The 19,824-nt window shown below is 41.9% G+C and overlaps 1 protein-coding gene across 4 annotated transcripts; it reads right to left on the reverse strand.

Annotated features, from left to right (window-relative positions):
• Positions 1 to 5,338: 5,338 nt before the first annotated feature.
• LOC117534610 lies at positions 5,339 to 19,621 on the reverse strand. Of its 4 annotated transcripts, none has more exons than XM_034198851.1 (5): positions 19,595 to 19,621; positions 9,064 to 10,088; positions 8,771 to 8,923; positions 8,169 to 8,261; positions 5,339 to 6,102 (listed from the first exon to the last, which is right to left on the reverse strand). In XM_034198851.1, the coding sequence occupies exons 2-5, from the start codon at positions 9,637 to 9,639 to the stop codon at positions 5,989 to 5,991; spliced, it is 936 nt and encodes a 311-aa protein (XP_034054742.1). In that variant the 5' UTR covers positions 9,640 to 10,088; positions 19,595 to 19,621; the 3' UTR covers positions 5,339 to 5,988. The 4 variants fall into 4 exon arrangements, with proteins under 4 accessions (XP_034054742.1, XP_034054741.1, XP_034054740.1 ...); XM_034198850.1 differs by lacking the exon at positions 19,595 to 19,621 and adding an exon at positions 19,263 to 19,468; XM_034198849.1 differs by lacking the exon at positions 19,595 to 19,621 and adding an exon at positions 10,339 to 12,011.
• Positions 19,622 to 19,824: the final 203 nt, after the last annotated feature.

Consider the following 19,824-nt stretch of genomic DNA (forward strand, 5'->3'; position numbering starts at 1 on the left):
GTATCCTCCCACCGGTGCGACTCATCAGCCATGAACCTGTGAACACCCACAAAGCACACCCACATCCAGACGGCACCCCACGTGGTGTGGAGGGGTCGTCACATTACTTTGTATCAATAATAATAGGGAGTTGGAAATATGAGTAAAACCATTATTTAAAGTAAAAGGTGAGCAGGGGAATGCCCTTATTTGAAGATAGCTCAGATCTCTGAAATGAGTGTGCGTTATCTGTATATGTTATGAAGGGTCCGTGCAGGACCCCCAATGTGTCTATGTTACCTTAAATGGTAAAAGAAGGGAAATGAGTGTGTGTGAAACCTGCTGAAATACCAGATTTGTTTGCTTCAAACTGAGACTGTTTTCGGGTTCTCTGCTGGCACGCGCTGATTCGCTGTGACACAGCATCTTTTGCATCTCCCAATGAGATGACCTGAAAAGATGACCAGCTGACCCAACCCCTCCTGTTTTATTCTTGTATATCTCCTGTTGAGTCCTGGCTCTCTTTCCTCCAGCTGCCAAGACGAGTATGTAAGAGTTCCCAGCGGAGGACAGGGCCGGAGTAATCCGGATTACTTCGTGATGATATTGTATTTGTATCTTTTACCATTAAATCAGCATATTTGTCTTAACCTTACCAATGGTTGCTGTGAATTCTTCCTCTGTTAATCTGACCCATTCACAAAAGGACGCGTGGAGGCAGAGGGGGGCCTTAGAGCCCCCACCAAAGAATGACTCTGTCACAACACCGTGTCACATTAGACAAAAGCACATCTGATTTGTTTGACTGATAACGTTAACTTACCTGGACAAGTTGAAGATCCAAAACCTTGTTTATTCTGTCCTCGATCAAGGAGTAGGTGCCATATTTGGCACAATGGCCAGGGGCCTCATTTATAACGCCGTGCGTAGGATTCACGTGGGAAGGTTACTTACGTAGTAGAAATCCAAAAAATAGGTACAGAAATGTTCCGACATTTTCCGATTCACCAAACATTGCGTACCGGCGAGGAAAGTGCGTACAGCACTTCCTACGCCGGTTTCCCTTTATAAATCACAACCGACTCGAAATGCGGTGCAGCTTTTGCGGGCTTCACGTAACGCCCATATTTACCTATAAATAGTCAAAGAAACGCCCATTCATTCATTCTGACTGACTTTATGAAGAAGATCGCAGGAAATGACGACAGAACAGCTAAAAAAGACATCTCACCGTGTCAGATTTGGGTTATTTTGGGGAGGTGGAGATAAATCATATTGTTTGGTGGATGCAGTTTGAACCAGAGTAGCAGCATGGAGGTCGGATCGTCACCAAAATAATTAAATAAGAATGATCGGGGAATCCCTCCGGAGTGGAGTCATGACGACTGGATCTGAATTATGTTTTTGTATTTGGTGGTTTGTATTCCAGCTGTCGATTCAAACATATTTTTATATTTTCTTTTTTACATTGGAAAAACCTTGATATAAAATACATTAGTTTTGCATAACATAACATGTTTTAAATTAATTTTAAAATGTTCCAACTTGTTTTACAATTGGTTGATGTTGAGACGAGACACCTCTTCTGTTCAGGGTCAAATTGACCCGTTCACTTAGAATCAAGCCAAATGAAACATGAGGATTTGTATTGAAAGTGTTTTATTGTAACAGCAATTAAGAGTGTGTGTGTGTGTGTGTGTGTGTGTGTGTGTGTGTGTGTGTGTGTGTGTGTGTGTGTGTGTGTGTGTGTGTGTGTGTGTGTGTGTGTGTGTGTGTGTGTGTGTGTGTGTGTGTGTGTGTGTGTGTGTGTGTGTGGTTGTGGTGTCTGCACACAAACTTGGAGGATTGAGGGACCCTGTTCTTGATCACCAGCATTTCGGCAGGGAGTTCCGTTCTTTTCTTTCGTACAGTTCCAACCATTGTTAGCTTTCTCTTCAGGAGCTCCTGACCCAGGTTGTAGGACGTGAATAAATTGTCACAAGTTATGTTGTGACCCCTGAGACCATGTGCCATGTCGAGCACAACCATCATGCCCTGATTCCTCTCTGGGGCTCCTCCAACTGGCTTTCCAGTGTAAACCTGCAGGTTTAATGCATAGCTGGAGTTTGCATCACATGCTGCCCATATTTTCAAGCCATATTTTGCCGGTTTCGAAGGCATGTATTGCTTGAATGGGCAACGACCTCTGAATGCCACCAGCCTTTCATCCACTGTGACATTAGGTACTGGGTTGTAGAGAAGTGGAAGCCGCTCTACCCACTTGTCCCACACTGTCCTTATAGCTGCCAGCTTCTCTCTCTCACGTCTGCCAGCTCTTGTGTCACGATTATCAAATCGGATCACTCTTGAGAAAATGTGGAAAGTCCCCAGAGACATTGTGGCTCGAAATATATTCCTGCCTGTGTCTGCGTCCCACAGGCTGGCTGTCGATTCATCCTTGGATTTGTAGACCCCAGCCAAGATGAGGAGACCCAAATACGCATGTAAATGCATTTCATCCAGCTCCTTCCACTCCTCCCCATATACACGTCTCCCTTCCAGATTGGTCATACCCAGAACGATCTTCAGCACTGTGTTCGAAATTACCAGCTCAAAAGCAGACTTGATGTCTGTGACACGAGAGACTGCCATCCTGGTGGGCCCTGGCACTGCCTTCATTATGTTTGCTGCCGATAGTGTTGCCTGGCGTCCATTAGGGGATGAGGACCACTGAATTTCACCATTTTTGGACATGAATGTCTCATCTGGGCAAATATCAGTTTCCTCATCTGATTGATCATAATCAGAATCTTCATCGTTTACCTCAAGGTAGTCTTCATCCTCGGAAACGTTCTCCTCTATCTCGCTGTCGTGATCCTCCTCAAGGATGTATTCCATATAGCCCAGGGCTGTCCTCTCTTCACTTGCGTTGCTCATTTTGTCTGATAGTATTGTGAGTATACTGTACGTTAAGTGCATGTGGGAGGAGCTTACCCATTACACATTTGAGACTTGAACCATCTGACCCCTGTTAGAAATTAAAATCAATGTTTTGATGGGATAATGTACCTTAAATGTACCTTCAGTTTAAATGCTGTTTTATACTGAAAAACCAGAAAATTCTTGTGCACAACCAGTTGTTAAGCTTTTATTCTGAAAATCCTTCATCTCCGGTTAGCAGTTAGCATGTGGCTAGTTTACCATTTCTTATAGAGGTTAATTTAGTAGCGAAATGACATGGAGTGATGCACACCGAAACCTACTGATTTTAACACTGCAACTATAGACGTATTATTATTGCTGAATATTAAATGAAGGTACAGTTTATTTGAAAAAAGTTATTGTTTACAGACGTGGGTAAGATGTGACAACATCCGGAATGACCAGAAACCAAACCAGCCGTGAAGTATTTTCTGTATTTTTTTGAATATTAACTACAACGTTTAGAATGTGTTAAAGGAAAAGTGATGAAAGACAATATGAGGAGAAGAGGCGTGTTTAAGTATATATTGAATGTACAATGCCTGAATCCTCTGTTTAACGTAACAACGGACATTAAGATGTGGAGGGCCGGCCCGCAGGGAGGAGCCTGCAGAGGATATATAACAGCTGCACCTGAGCGGTTCGGCCTCTTTTCCCTCTGCTAGTGAGAGCCAGAGACAGCTGCTTTTCTGTCGGAAAATATCCTGTTTGTGACTTTACCATGCTTTTTATTAATTAAAGTACCAATTTGAAAACATCTCAGAGACTCCATTTAGTCTCCTTTTTAAGCTTCTCTTTCCTGGACGCGAGAATAACCATCACAGTTAACACCCCCACTTTCACTAACAGGTGCAGTGTGTATTTGTGTGGGTATTGTTAGAGATTTAAAGGGATATCTGGTCCGCTTTTCAAATCTCCGCGCGTTCCTATCAAGCTGGTTATAATACAGGAAGAAATCCAGAGCTACCAAGTAAACAATAATCTACTTTAATGGTAATATGACAATACAATACAATCAATACAGTACAAATTCAATACAGTTAATCTTTGGGATCCCAAATTTACCTGCACGTGAGCCAGCCAGAGGAAAGAGGCTGAACACCGCGTGTGTGTCTGTGTTTATACTCTTTAACAATGGGAGGAGTTATCAGATCCTCCCCTTTGGACCTCCTTGATTGGCAGCCCCAAATATCACTAACACCTCAAATCTTAGGTTTCCCCAATCACTGTAGCAAGATCTAAGGTGAATGCAAATCAAGACATGCTCTCCCCTTCCTCCATCTTCCTTTGTCCTCAAAAACACATGTCAACAGTTCCCAAATCCAGCTCACAGTTTTACCCAAATTATTCCCATTTTAAGCTTATCCATAGTTTGCTAACATGAATAAATACAAATATTTCACTACAGTATTTGTGTCTGTCTATCTGTCTTTTTGTGTGTGGAAAATGATGATATATATATATATATATACTGTATATCGCATTTGAACCCTCTGACCCCTTCTAGCCTCCACTTTCACTGGTGTGTGTGTGTGTGTGTGTGTGTGTGTGTGTGTGTGTGTGTGTGTGTGTGTGTGTGTGTGTGTGTGTGTGTGTGTGTGTGTGTGTGTATTTCTGACCCCTTTTAGCCTCCACTTTCACTGCCCGAATACCATCTCTGTGATATAGACATGTAGGGGGGGTTCCAAATGCATGACATGAACCATTTTCATTTTACTTGTTTATTACACTAATTAAGGTAAGTAGAAGAAGTTTCATACAAAAAAAATACTTGAAAGTATTTTTCGTAGATTTTCAAACTTTCAAACGGGTCAATTTGACCCTGAATGTAACAGGAGGATTAAAGGAAATACAACTAATGTGTTGTGTTACATCAGCTGTACAATTTACCACATATGGTGTCTTAGCTTCCATACCTCCTGTGTTTTACGAGCGACTTATCAAGTCTTGGCAAACGGCATAAAACACGATTAAACGTGATAGTATATAAAACCATGCTCGTATCTACACGGATAAAAGTATTTCGTTCAACCAATTTAAAAAATGTAGGGTAATGGTTCACATCTATACTCTATAGCTTGAGCCAATGAAAAATAAATAACTTGCCTCAAACAATATTTCTTATGTCCATGGAAACTATTATATAAGACTTGGCACAAAGTATATTTTCTTGTTGAAGGAAGTCAATTAATTTAAATTCTATATTTAATCCAAACAAACAAATATAGATTTTATCAAACAGTTTTTTCTCGTTAAAATTAACTAAATATTATTTGTTTTATCCAATCAAAAATGTATACATTTTGTTAAACTATAATTTTCTCATTTAATCTAATCCAAAAATATATAGATTACATCAATAATTCTCATTACACATTGTGATATTTAATAACGGGTTTATTACTTATAAAACAAACATATTTACAGGGTATCTGCATTGTTCAAATAAAATGTAACAATTTAAAATACATAGAAAAACTGTACCGCAGTTGTATGCCTAAAGGCATAAAAATGAAAAATAATTCTTGCCAGAAAACAGTCAAGCTTCTCAAGGGTCAGATTGGAACTTTGAAGAGCTGGCAGCCAAACATATTGACCTTTGAAACCAAATGCGTACGCAACTTGCGTACTCTACCAGCCAGAGCAGAGCCCATCAGTGCCACAGGGTAATTGCTATGACAGTTTTTATATTTTCAAACAGTTGAACTTCAGAATGACGAACCATAACTAGCCACACAACAGGTGTGTAACCTTTTCATTCTCCAGGACAGTCACATACGTTTTCTGTGACTTGTTATTGTCTTTATCATTTTCCATTACTGGAAAACTTGGACGTGTAGGAAACCTGAACTAAGCTCTATTGTAGAGCTGGTCATAGAGCTTCTTGACCTTGGTGGCCATGCCTTTCGGGTCCAGCTCCATGAAGACTTTCTGGATATATTCAAATGTCAATTTTAATGTCTTGGGATATTCCAGATTGAGAGCATAAAGGAAGCCCAGGAGAATGGCGACAGCATTTGCAACAGACGCCAACTTATTCACAACCTCTTATCCCTCAAGAATGATGCCAATGTCTTCGGTTGCGGCTTGTGCATCTCTGATGACGAAGATTGCGATGGTTTCCCGCTGAAGAATTTGTCCAGCCTCATCCTTCTCCGACACCTGGAAAATAATTTAGGAAAAAAGAATCTGAAATCAATATAGCTCGGGTTTCCCCCCAGATGAATAGCCTAACTGTTAAGACATATCGTGGACGTCCTGGAAGGCCATAATTGGCTGTAAGAAGGAATTGTATCGTGATGCATAGCTTTGGCTCTTGTCTGTAGCTATTGTCTGAGCCAACACATCCTCACTCCCAGGTCGGCCTATGTTGACGTTATGTCAAGTCCCCTGTCGGCTTTTTCCAACGCAAGGGGGGGGCCTTAGAGTCCATTTTCAACGCAAGGGGGGGGCCCTTAGCGTCCATTTTCAACTTTCCGGGATGTCCATATGCTTCTATGGACGCTCATGGAAGCACGGCATTCGTTTGTGTCGACTGCCCTTAAAGGCAATGAGAGCGTCCATTCTCATTGGATAACGGAGAATTGTACACCCGGAAGTAAGTATTCCCATTACTGACGATTGATTTTACAGTGATATCTGCACTACTCGTCGACTAAAAAACACCAGATTATCCTTGTTAATTACACAACATTGATTGGTTTAAATTGTGTGCAATGCTTTTGTATTTTTCCCTTTCGATTCGGAGAAACAAATCTTTTTTCGGAGTAAAGGATGGCAGAAGACACTACACTACCCAGAATCCCCAGCTATCGTTTGGACCCACGCCATGTGCTCTGTTTAACAAACCCCGTGATAGTCCTCAAGCTCTGTGATTGGAGAGTGTGCTCCGAGGGTTACCGAGCCTCGAACAGCACTTGAAATGGGATGGAACCACGGCAGACTGTTCAAAACTGGATTTGAACGGGTCCACCGCGTCCCCCCCTCCCCCACCCCGTCCCCAGAACTACACATGCTGGCTATTCTGTTTCTCAACATGTTCTCTATATGGCACGTCTCTACTGGGAGTTGTAGTTTTAAAAGACGTTTTCGTATTTCCCATAATAAGAAGTTGCCAGTATTAAACTGTGTACATCCCTGGAGGTTTAGGGGATAGGAAACACTCACATTTAACATATAATTAATAAATGGGTGAAAATTGCTCGTGCCCATAATGGGCAGCATTAATATACACACATGCCAGCTAAGGTCAGAAGAGCTTTATTTAACAGCTGGTCTTATGTTTGTGACCCCTCCTCTTGTTCATTGATAACATTACATTACATTACATTAATTGATAAGCCTGAAACATGCACTTGTCTGAAACATGACGCGGTGGACCCGTTCAAATCCAGTTTTGAACAGTCTGCCGTGGTTCCATCCCATTTCAAGTGCTGTTCGAGGCTCGGTAACCCTCGGAGCACACTCTCCAATCACAGAGCTTGAGGACTATCACGGGGTTTGTCAAACAGAGCACATGGCGTGGGTCCAAATGATAGCTGGGGATTCTGGGTAGTGTAGTGTCTTCTGCCATCCTTTACTCCGAAAAAAGATTTGTTTCTCCGAATCGAAGGGGAAAAATACAAAAGCATTGCACACAATTTAAACCAATCAATGTTGTGTAATTAACAAGGATAATCTGGTGTTTTTTAGTCGACGAGTAGTGCAGATATCACTGTAAAATTAATCGTCAGTAAGGGGAATACTTACTTCCGGGTGTACAATTCTCCGTTATCCAATGAGAATGGACGCTCTCATTGCCTTTAAGGGCAGTCGACACAAACGAATGCCGTGCTTCCATGAGCGTCCATAGAAGCATATGGACATCCCGGAAAGTTGAAAATGGACGCTAAGGGCCCCCCCCTTGTGTTGAAAATGGACGCTAAGGGCCCCCCCCTTGCGTTGGAAAAAGCCGGCAGGGGACTTGACATAACGTCAACATAGGCCGACCTGGGAGTGAGGATGTGTTGTCTGAGCACGTCTTTAAACACTACTAGGACTGCCTATTGGTTACTCGCTGTGTTGGTGACATTTGAATTTGACTTGTACTCCTATTACACTTGTTGTTAGTCACTCTGGATAAGAGCACCTGCTAAATAACTAAAATGTTATGTAAAATGTAACACACATCATATAAAATGGACAGCCTTAGCTAGAATTTTAACACCTCAACAGTAATCTTGCCTCACCAGGAATTCTTTGATCAGGTCCTCCACCGATTCTCCCATGTTGAGGATGAGACATTTGAGAGCAATCTCCCTCTTTGTAGTGATGTCAGTATCCTGCATGAAGACAGTCACAATAATTAATGTTAATTGTTCAGTTCGTCCATTCAATCAGTGCGAGTGTGCCACGGTTTCTTAATGTGGGATTGAGAGCTAGTGTATGAAGGAATGAATGCATGGGAATGAGCTTTAGGTGATAAATGAGTAAGGATGCATTTAGACAGTAGAGACATGAAAAAAGAGCATAGTTTGGCGTGAAGGTAGGGCTGGACACTTTCATATCAGTCGATAAAATAATGATTACAATATCAGTCAATTAGTGTGTCAACCATATTAAGGCCATGAAAAAACAGCCAAGAATTCCCATTACGCCAAAATGAATGTCTAAACATGTAGATGAACATGAAGAATGAATGTGCCAAGTCTATGAAACCTCTGGCTAAAAGGTTGCTGTGTCGGATCAGTGACCAATGCTATAAATAATTGATTATGTATTGAAAGATATATCTATTGTTATTGAGGCATATATGTAAGTGAGCAGTAAAGTAAAAAACATCTGTACATACCGTTTCCACAAATGGCAGGAGCTTTGTCTTCTCCCGGATAGCTCCACCCTTCTTTCTGACGACTTGAATCAGTTCACTGCACTTCTCGTCAAGTTTCTGCATGAACCTTGCTTCAAGGGGTATTGTGGTTACTCTGATGAATTCTTCATTCACCTAGGGAATATAGGTAGTATAGCTATATATATCAAAAACAGACAAAGGATATGTGCCTCATGCAAAAGCATGTGATTTAGCTTTACGTACATTTGATTACACACACATATACATACATACTATGAGTAAAGTTAGTGTACCTCTTGAACTTCGAAGAGTGCTGGCCATCTCTCGATCATTTCGTGCAAAGATGTTTTCTTGTCGACAATTTCTTGCCTCTGAAATGCGAACGTCCGAGCCATCTTCTGTCTTATTGTTTGGACATTGTTCCTTTTCTTTACCTCAGACAAGAGGGCCACTCTCTCTTGCTCCATGGACTCTGGTGTCTCGTTGAAAGGCAGAGATGGGTAATGGTTAGACTCAGCTCGCCTAGGTTTCTTTATGTTCTTTGCTGGGTGGGCATCCGTCAGCAACTTTCTTTTCAGAGTATTCACAGTCAGCTCGTCAGATGATGAACTGTGTGATTTCAGGTATGTGCGATAGTTGTACATCTTCGTCTTGAGTCTCTGTTTCCATCCGTAACTGTGGTTGAAGGACCCAGGTTCTTTCAGACAGGGGTATGTCTGTGTGAGTGCCTCTGCCACTTCACTGAAGTCTGCATCGCTAGGATAGGATTTGTATGAATAGACTTTGTCAGCGAGCGTTTCCAGTATGTTGGAAAGCATTTTAGAGCTGGGAGTGAGTAACCTGGCTTCTCTGGTACTCTGCATTTCCATCCCTAAGTTGTGTTTCTGTTGAATGAGAGAAAGTAGGGATGAGGAACACCTTGGGCCACTGCTCCTTTCTGTAGGTGTCCGAAGAAGGGCTGCTTACGGGTAATGTGTCACCCGAGCATGCAGATGAAGACATACTGGAATCATCTTGGCGTTGAAAATTAGCCTTATCCACTGGCTCTAAGAATAAAGTCACACTGGGTACTACATTAATAACTTTCAAAGTGGCAAGATCCTTGAGTTCTGAAGTTGAAGTTAAGTTAACCCAAGTGCCGAAATCAGGGTCATTGTATTGAAGCCGTATTTCATTAGTTAGACCACAGGAATTCGTTATTTCTTGGATGACTTTGTCAACCGAGGAGGGGATGCCATTAGGAAGCTCCAGCTTGATGCGACTGTCCTCTTCTAAAATCACCAGGAGCCGCGTGACGCCCGCCATGTTTGGAGATCCTCTGAGTGGGAGGGAAAGAAAGCAGGGTGGGGTTTGGAGAGAGAGAAAGAGATATTAGAGATGTGCTTTGTTCATGGTTGACTAATGATTGTGTGCTATGAACAAATAGTTTTACGTGCAACATTAGCTTTGTTGAATTTAAATGATATGATCATTCATGTTAATTACAATGAAAACAAAATTAACCTGCATAATTCATCACATCCACTTTGCTTCTGACCCACCCCAAACAGATATTACTTTATGCTAACCTTAACCTTGAATATATCGCTTGAGTGTAATAAGCCGCATGGCCCCAACTGTGTAGTCTGCTAGGGGGTAAGGATCGGTCAGTTGAGATGCCTCAAAAACTTCAATCTCCTTTGAAGGCGAGATTTCGAGTTGATAGGCTCTGTAGTGTTCCATGTACCAAGAGCTTAGTTTCCGAACAATGAAGACCAATTCCTTTTTGAGAACCACCATCTGGATGATTTCCGTGAATGCAGGCATCCCTCTGATTGATCCACGAGCAAGGATCATTCCAAGTCTGTAGTTAAATCTGTTATAGATGACATTTTCGGCCAAAGAAACTTCCTTCACATTTGGGTTCTTGTGTTTGACAGCCTGTGCAATATCATCTTTCAGGACGTCAATGCTAACAGTTGAGAACTTTTTCACTTCCAGTAGAGGCTTAGGAAATCTACATGAGTAGAGCTGGTGTGCCATGGATAACTGGTGTCTCTCTGCCAAGGACAACAACAAGTTTTTAAAGCAGCTAGTGTGTCTACAACTCTCTTAAAAAAGCTATGCTTGGCTTCAAATCTTAAAGTCCAGAGAGAAACTAGAGGACCAAACTGATAGATTAGCTGTGGGTAGTGTTCCAAGAAGTGATGCTTAGGAAGCAAGTTGGAGTCTGGGAAAACCTCCTTAAACCGTACTCTATGCTCAGAGATTTTGAAATTCAAATAAGCTATCGTTTCGTCAGTGTGCACCGGTGTGACAACAAGGTCAACTATGTCCTTCAAGTCAGTGAGGAGATTCCAGGCAGGTTCATCAGCAGGCACTTCTGTCCCAGGAGGAGCGGCAAAAACCTGATCAAACTCCAATTCTCGTGAGAATTGCCACCAACTGTTCTCCTTGTTGCATAGGTAAGAGGCACAGGATGGGGACAGTTTGTTTTATCTGTCCACTTGAAGGGGAACGTTTTTATAGAGTCATTCAAAAATTCCAAAGTAAAGTACTTCTTCGAGGTGAACACAGAGAGACAAAGAGCTATTTCACGAGGAACAATTCCTTCAAATAGATCATGAACGATGTCTGGAGGAAAGCCAGTTGTGACATTAAAATGAGCAAGTTTTTCCGACAAAACACACCTCCTCTTAACACCAAAACAATTGGCCAATGATTCTTCCTCAAGTGTTTTAAGATGTCTTGCGTGACCCTCCTCTGTCCTCAAAGAGAATGCTCCACTTCCTACGTCCCTCGTTTGAAAATCTAATTTCCGAGCTGTACAAAACCTACAAACATAAGCACTCGAAAAACTCTCCACAAAACCAGCAAGACTATGAGCACCTAGGTTGTCAGCAGCAACACATTGCACTGTTCCCTTTACAGATTTTCCTAACTTGGCCACAAATATTCCATGTTGCTCTAAAATAATGATGTCATTAATCAAAGGTTCAAGAACTGCCTTGTATCCATACAACTTTACATCATCACTTTTGATCAATGCAGCCAAGTAGATTGATGACAATGAAGAGTGTGAACCAGGTGGAAGATTGCCTAAAATCCAGTATATGGCACAGATTTTATGTATTTTGCGCGAAGTCCCAAGGGGATTACAAACCTCAAAATCATCTATGTACAGAATTAATGAAACTGCACACTCATTTGATAAAAGACTGTTTTCTTTAAAGTTCGCACCATCCCAGAGACATCTGTATACCTGCCTCTCACTTAGGGTGGCCATCTGTCCGGTTTTAGGTCGGACAGTCCGGTTTTCAATGTCTGTGCCCGTCTGCCGGCGCAGCCTTGAGCCGGACGCTCATTTGTCCTCCTTTTGAGGTCATCCCTATTTTATACTTTTAGGCAATTATACAAAGAAATACAAAAAATAAGTGATGTGTAAGTATACAGTATACCCCCGTAAGACTTGTGGTCTTACAAATTATTGGCTGAATGCGATGTCAAATAAATATCTTGTATTTCATTGGTTAATAAATGTAAACAATTAGCCATGTGCTTCTCGACGTCACATTCACGCCAGGGCACTGTGGCACAGAGTGATGTTAGCGCTAGCCGACTAGCTCATGAGCCAACTCCACCTAGTTAGCGGTAGGGTTAAACCGCAGAAATGCCGAAACGAAAGACTTCATTTCATCCTGAATGGTCGAAAGCATGGCCGTATCCACCATTGAGGTCACCGAGATTTTTTTTCGAGCTGTGTATATAACTAAACTTGTGAAATAATTGCACTAAAGTTAAACGGTGTTATTTGTAGTACTTCCATTTACTGACGATGGGGGCGCTGCATAACTACGTAGCCTCGATTAAAGCAAACAGAAGAAGACGACATGTATCAACAAACCACCGCAGCTAGGACTTGTACTGGATCAGCGGAGGAGTGATGAGGTATCTAGATATCTGAGTCCAGTGGGCTGCTTGTGTTTCTGTTCATCAGGATATCATATGACCAGCAGATCCTGTGTGAACGCTCTACGTTAGTCACTGGACGTCCGACAACATGCACACTAACTTATATTGCAGATATGGGCTATACTTTGGTTTAAATTGCGTGAATAAACTAGCTAGAGAGCTAAAGTTAATTACATTCATCCAATGTCAGAAGGATTACCTTTTAACAAACATTGTAATGCTTTTCTTTCATTTCAATTTGAGTAAAACATTGGAGATATAACATTGTGTTGTTTTCTTTTTACACTGACTCAGATAATGAAAAGACTACGTCAGTCGAAGCTCAGCTTTGGTAAGGATGAGACAGGACAGGCAGAGAGAGAGAAAGTGATGGAAGTCAGGGAGGAACTGGAGTCACACAAAATAATGTAGGCTTACTAACCCCATCTATCCATCTATCCATCTATCTAGAACAGGGGTGTCCAACCAGTCGATCGCGGGGAGATTCCCAGTCGATCGCGAGATGTGTCTAAAAATAGAACAACAATATTCAGTTTTATCGTTAATGTCCTATAACATAATCTTCCTGTGCCAGAATAATGCACTTGAACGCATCAAAGCTTTGTGATTGGCCGGCGTGATCCCATGTGTGGGGGGGCGTGGCTGGTGGGCAGTTGGCAGTGGCAGTAGCAAAAAAGCCCAAAATATATAATTTTCACTCCGAGTGGGAGGATGATTATTTTTGTATCTATTCCAATTCAAAGTCCATCTGTCTCATCTACAATGCGAGCGTGGCTTTATCGAAGAAGGGTCATTTAGGAGCGGCATTTCAAAACAGTGCACAAACGCTACGAGACGGAACTCCCTCCTAATTCTGCCTTACGCTCCCAAAAGGGGAGGGGCCTGAAAGGACAGCTAAATGCACAGCAGTCCATTTCCACCAGGCCCAACAACAAGAGCAAGGCTGCTACCAGAGCATCTTATCGTGTCAGTCACGTTCTTGAGAAACACATGAAGTTGTGAAAGAAGCATTCTTGGAGGCTGCCGAGTAGGGCTGTCCCGAATACCATTTTTCGGGCTCCGGATATTCGGTAGTAATCAGCAGTGAATATTTGAATATTCGGTGCGGAGAGATTTTTTTTTTTTTTTAAATAACTTTTTTTTTTCATAACACGCTCCGAGACACCTGACAACACGCTGTTAAGCAGAAGCGCAGTAAGAGCATACTATTACGATTTATATTTATTTATTGTCTCAGTACTCGCATACATTAAAACTAAATGTGTCCTCTGCATTTAACCCAGCCGCAATGCAGCGCCCGGGGACCAAATCTGGTTCCAAATTCCGTATATAACGTTTTACAACCTGAAGATACAAAACATATATTTCTGTTATAACAACAATACTTTTAATAACATAGCCGTAACAATAGGCCTAACAAAGTAATACTTGTTACCGATACAGTAAACAGTATTTAGGCAAGGCAAGGCAAGGCAAGTTTATTTATATAGCACTTTTCAACACAAGGCAATTCAAAGTGCTTTACAAAAAATGAAAGAGATTAAGAAAATGGCATTTAAAATCAGTCATTAAAAAGAAAAGCTAATAAAATAAACATTAAAAGAAAAAATACATGGATAAAAGTTACAGTGCAATTAAACATTAAAAGAAAAAAGTACATGGATAAAAGTTACAGTGCAGTCTAAGATATGAATAGTTCAATTAAAAGCAGCGACAAAAAGAAAAGTCTTCAGCCTGGATTTAAAAGTAGTCAGAGTTGTAGCGGACCTGCAGGTTTCTGGGAGTTTGTTCCAGATATTTGGAGCATAATAACTGAACGCTGCTTTACCATGTTTAGTTCTGACTCTGGGGACAGAAAGCTGACCAGTCCCTGAAGACCTGAGAGATCTGGATGGTTCATAATTTAGCAGGAGGTCAGAAATGTATTTTGGGCCTAAACCATTCAGTGCTTTATAAACCAGCAGCAGTATTTTGAAATCTATTCTTTGACACACAGGAAGCCAGTGTAAAGACTTCAGAACTGGAGTGATGTGATCCACTTTCTTAGTGTTAGTGAGGACTCGAGCAGCAGCGTTCTGAATTAGCTGCAGCTTCCTAATAGATTTTTTAGTGAGACCTGTGAAGACACCATTGCAGTAGTCGAGTCTACTGAAGATAAAAGCATGGACAAGTTTTTCCAAATCCTGCTGTGACATTAGTCTTTTAATCCTAGATATATTCTTTAGGTGATAGTAGGCTGATTTAGTAACTGTTTTAATGTGACTGTTGAAACTCAGGTCAGAGTCCATGACTACACCTAGATTTCTGGCTTTATCTGTTGTTTTGAACATTGCACACTGAAGCTCAGCGCTAACTTTTATACGTTCTGCCTTGGCTCCAAAAACCATTACCTCAGTTTTATCTTTGTTTAATTGGAGAAAGTTCTGACACATCCAGTCATTGATTTGTTCAATGCACTTACTCAGTGTTTGAATTGGAGCATAGTCTCCTGGTGAAATTGTTACGTAAATTTGTGTGTCATCTGCATAGCTATGGTAACTTATTTTGTTGTTCTTCATTATCTGAGCCAGTGGTAGCATGTAGATGTTAAAGAGAAGAGGCCCCAAGATGGAGCCTTGAGGAACCCCACATGTCATATTTGTCAACTCAGATGTGTATTTACCTATAGAAACAAAGTTGTTTCTGTCCTTTAAGTAGGATTCAAACCAATTCAGAACTGTTTCCGAAAGTCCCACCCAGTTTTCCAGTCGGTCTAGTAATATGCTGTGGTCAACAGTGTCAAACGCAGCACTGAGATCTAATAATACTAACACTGAAGTTCTGCCACTGTCTGTGTTTAAGTGGATGTCATTAAAGACCTTTACAAGAGCAGTCTCAGTGCTGTGGTTTGGACGAAAGCCTGACTGGAACACATCAAAACAGTTATTTAAATGCAAGAAATTACTCAACTGTTGAAAAACAACTTTTTCAATGATTTTACCTAGAAATGGGAGGTTTGATATGGGCCTGTAATTGTTCATTACTGAAGCATCTAGATTATTCTTTTTTAAGAGCGGTTTAATGACTGCAGTTTTCAGGGCCTGTGGAAAAATACCTGAGTGAAGAGATTTGTTTACTATATGAAGTAGATCTGAGGCCATGCAAGGCAAAACATCTTTGAAAAATCCTGTTGGAATAATATCAAGGCAGCAAGAGGAGGATTTCAGAAGTTGAATAATGTCCTCTAGGTTTTTATCATTAATCTGATGGAATTGTGTCATGATGTCTGAATTGATGTTAAGTGGAGATAGGGACAACACATTTGCTGTTCCTGATGCAGAGGCACTGACTGCTTGTCTGATTTTCTGAATTTTGTCAGTGAAAAAGGAGGCAAAATCATTGCACGCCCTGGTGGATAGAAATTCAGAGGCTACTGACACTGGGGGGTTAGTTAGTCTGTCGACGGTAGCAAACAAGGCACGTGCGTTGTTTTTGTTTTTGGTAATGATGTCAGAGAAGAACGATTGTCGTGCGTTTTTCAATTCCAAATTATAAAGGCCAAGTCTCTCTTTATAGATTTCAAAGTGAACCTGGAGATTTGTTTTTCGCCACCTGCGTTCAGCTTTTCGACATTCTCTTTTTTCTGTTTTCACGGTCATGGCCTTTCTCCATGGAGATATTTTCTTGCCAGACACTTCCTTTACCTTAGTTGGAGCAATGGCATCTATAACATTTTTAATTTTTGAATTAAAATGATCTACTAGCTCATTTACTGAGATGTTGGCAGGGGCAAGTGTGGAAGAGAAATTCTGAGTAAACATTTCCCTAGTATTTTCAGTTAAATATCGCTTTGTGGTTACCTCTTTTTGAACATTTTTGTGAACAGAAATAGAGCTCTCAAAGAAAACACAGGAATGGTCAGAGAGTGCAACATCTGTCACCACAACCTTAGAGATATTCAGACCCTTTGAGATAATTAAGTCCAGAGTGTGCCCCTTATTGTGCGTGGGCTCCGTCACATGCTGAGTCAGTCCATAGCTATCAAGAACACAAAACAGTTCTTTAGCCCCTCTGTCCTGGGGGTTGTCAACATGGATGTTAAAATCACCAACAATGACTAGACGGTCAAAGTCAATACACACTATAGACAGCAGTTCAGTAAAGTCATCAAAAAAGCTTGCACAGTATTTGGGTGGTCTATAGATATTTAGGAACAGAGCTCGAGAGGAGCATTTCAGCCGAAGGGCCACATATTCAAAAGAATCAAAGTTTCCATACGATGTCTTCCTGCATTGAAGGGAATCATTGAACAGAATAGCAACTCCACCCCCTTTCTTATGCATTCTTTCCTGACTCATAAAACTAAAGTTGGGAGGGGTTGATTCGATAAGAACAGCTGCACTGTTATTTTGTTCAATCCAAGTTTCTGTTAAAAACATAAAATCGAGATTGTGCTCAGTGATTAAATCATTGATTAAAAATGTTTTTCCTGCCAAAGACCTGACATTTAATAAAGCTAGTTTAAGTTTGTTAAACACACTATCAGTCATGTTTTTTGTAACAAGCTGTGGCTGACATGGAATCACTGCTAAATTAGATACACTCACACAAACGTTTGAGCGCTTCCTGTTTCTATGATTCACCGCTCTTAATCTATTACCTATCAACACAGATATCGGCAAAGCTACTGGCAGGCAGGGCCCCGACATGTCCTGGAAAGAGTTGAGAGTGCCATACGCCCTTGAGCCTGGACCCATCACATATCAGTAAGAGTTTGTTGTGTTTTGTACACACACATCCTTATCAGGCTTCGGAGACTGCAGAAGCCCCCTCGAAGGGAGGGGAGGTGGTCGACGTAGGCACGGTGATGGAGACGGGCTAGATGGTGCGGGGGTAGAGGACATGCTGTCAGGGGGGGGAGGTGGTTGACGTAGGCGCGGTGATGAGGACGGGGGAGATGGTGCGCGTCTCCGCGGTGATTTTGGTGGGCGTCGTTGAGGAGCGGGGGTAAAAGACATGGTGCCAGCCCTGCGTATCGCCTTCGTTTGGTCTTTGAACTCCAGGAAGGAATCGGTGCCAACCCTCTGTATCTCCTTTGTGTGTTCATCGATCTCCAGGAGGGTGGGCGAGGGTGAAAGGGTGAACGGAGTATCCTCAAAGGCGTTGACAGGGGGGGGAGGCAGTGGAGATTCCTCCATGTGTCTCATATGTCTCCCATAATCAGAACATTCCTCAGGCGGGTGCAGTGATAATTCTTCAGGGTTTTCTGCGTGATGTGTTGTGTCTTTCTCGTGTTTTGATTCCTCTTGCCGCTTGTCCTTGGCAGAGGGAACAGATTGATGACGCAGGCAGTTGAATATGTTAGAGATAAACAATTTCACTCCTGACTTGTTCAGGCAAACTCCATTTGCCTTGAAAAGATGTCTGCGATCCCAGAAAAAGTTAAAATTGTCAATAAAATGAACAGAATGGTCAGTACAGGCCGTTGAAAGCCAGGTGTTCAGTGCAAACAATCTGCTGAATCTCTCCACTCCTCTTCTGACTGGCGGTAGAGGGCCACTGATGAACACCTCTGCATTTAGAGAGCTGGCAGTTTCCAACAAACATTTAAAGTCTTCTTTCAGCACTTCTGACTGTTGTTTCACAACATCATTTGTTCCAATGTGCAGTACCACATTCTTCACAATCGGATGTTCAGCCCCAATATGCAGGATCTTCTCAGCCAAGTCAGAGACCACATCCTTGGGAAAACAGAGTACTTTGGTGTTGTTCTTATTACACAGACCTTTTACATCTCTTACAGCAGAGTCACCCACAATCAGAGTTTCAGGCCCAGTCGTTAGCTTTCCCTCTAGCCTTTTACTTTTAGAGTAGCTATTGGTCCTTACCCTGCTGCGTGAAGAGGACAGGTTATCCAGGTCATCAGATCTCCGGTTCTCGGTCAGCGGAGCGTATCTGTTCTGGATTGGCACACTTGGTGGTTTAGGAGGATTGTTTGTAATTCTCCCTTTAGCAGCTGTCCACTGCTGTTTCCTAGTATGAATAGGGGTTGAAGAGGCGCTCTTCCTGGGTGATAACAATGCAGGCCAGCCGGTCGCATCACAGATTTCGGAGCTCTGGGCTCTGCCTGTTATCCGTCCTCCCAAATCCCATGGAAGTGATTTACTCTTAGGCTTTGCACCCAGAGAGTTCTTCATTTAAATAAATGAAGAACGAAAAATAAATGAACGAACTGTATGCCAATAATTGCCTTAGCCCCAGATGTTCCCACATTGCTCCTATTATTTTCACTATTCGGATAAAATTGAAAAACTAATATAAAAAAAAAATTCGGTTGCGTGCTTGCAACTATTTTCCAAGCAAAGCAAGAGCACGATTTTATCATGTGTAACGTTACTGTTTAAACGGCGGATAAAGCAGCTTCATCATGGCAACTTGACAACAGCTAAGCTAAGCTAGGCTACTACTTAAGTAGTAGCATCCAGGTGACTTTTCAGAGTTGTTGTGCCACCGTGGTAGGCCAGTTTCTTGTCGCATATTTGGCACACTGCCTTCTTCTTACCGTCGTCCAATTTAAAATGGTCCCACACAGCTGAAGTCTTCGGCATTTTGTGTTCAGGTGTGTGAAACGAGGTGAAGCGAGGTGAAGCGTGCCGTTTGTGTTCGTGACTGTGTGTGAACGCGATGTCAGGAGCACAGGCTGAGATTGTATTCTTTCACACACACATACAGGTTTTGGGCCGAGGGCGACACCGTACTTCCGGTATCCACCATTTCACACGAGGTGCAAGCAGAATATCATAGTCTATTGCCTTAATCAATATCTAGTCAACTCTAAAATACCACATATATGCAATGGCATGATATTATTATTGTGACAAGTGGGGTATTCACCTGGTGTTTCCAGAAGATAGACGTAGATGCTGCCAAAATCGACCGAAGGCCACTTTCGAGAGTCGTTTTTCCATACATCTGCAGGCAGTCTGTAAGGGCAATCGGACAACCCACACAGCTCTAGTTTACGCTGGTAACGACCTAGAGCACACCCCTCAAGTCCAGAGATGTAATCCGAAGACATGCAGCGATTTCTTCGGTCGTTAATTCAGAAAAAAAACCTAGTGCGC

This window comes from Gymnodraco acuticeps, unplaced genomic scaffold (assembly GCF_902827175.1).
Source record: "Gymnodraco acuticeps unplaced genomic scaffold, fGymAcu1.1, whole genome shotgun sequence".
Classification (NCBI taxonomy): Eukaryota; Metazoa; Chordata; class Actinopteri; order Perciformes; family Bathydraconidae; genus Gymnodraco; species Gymnodraco acuticeps.

Bases quoted from the DNA above. Each gene is read 5' to 3' on its own strand.
- LOC117534610 (XM_034198851.1), bottom strand. From the start codon at position 9,639: ATGGAAATGCAGAGTACCAGAGAAGCCAGGTTACTCACTCCCAGCTCT. The intron at 8,924-9,063 runs GTACACTAACTT...TATATTCCCTAG, and splicing joins CACTCTTCGAAGTTCAAGAG to GTGAATGAAGAATTCATCAG. The intron at 8,262-8,770 runs GTATGTACAGAT...GTCTTCATGCAG, and splicing joins TCCTGCCATTTGTGGAAACG to GATACTGACATCACTACAAA.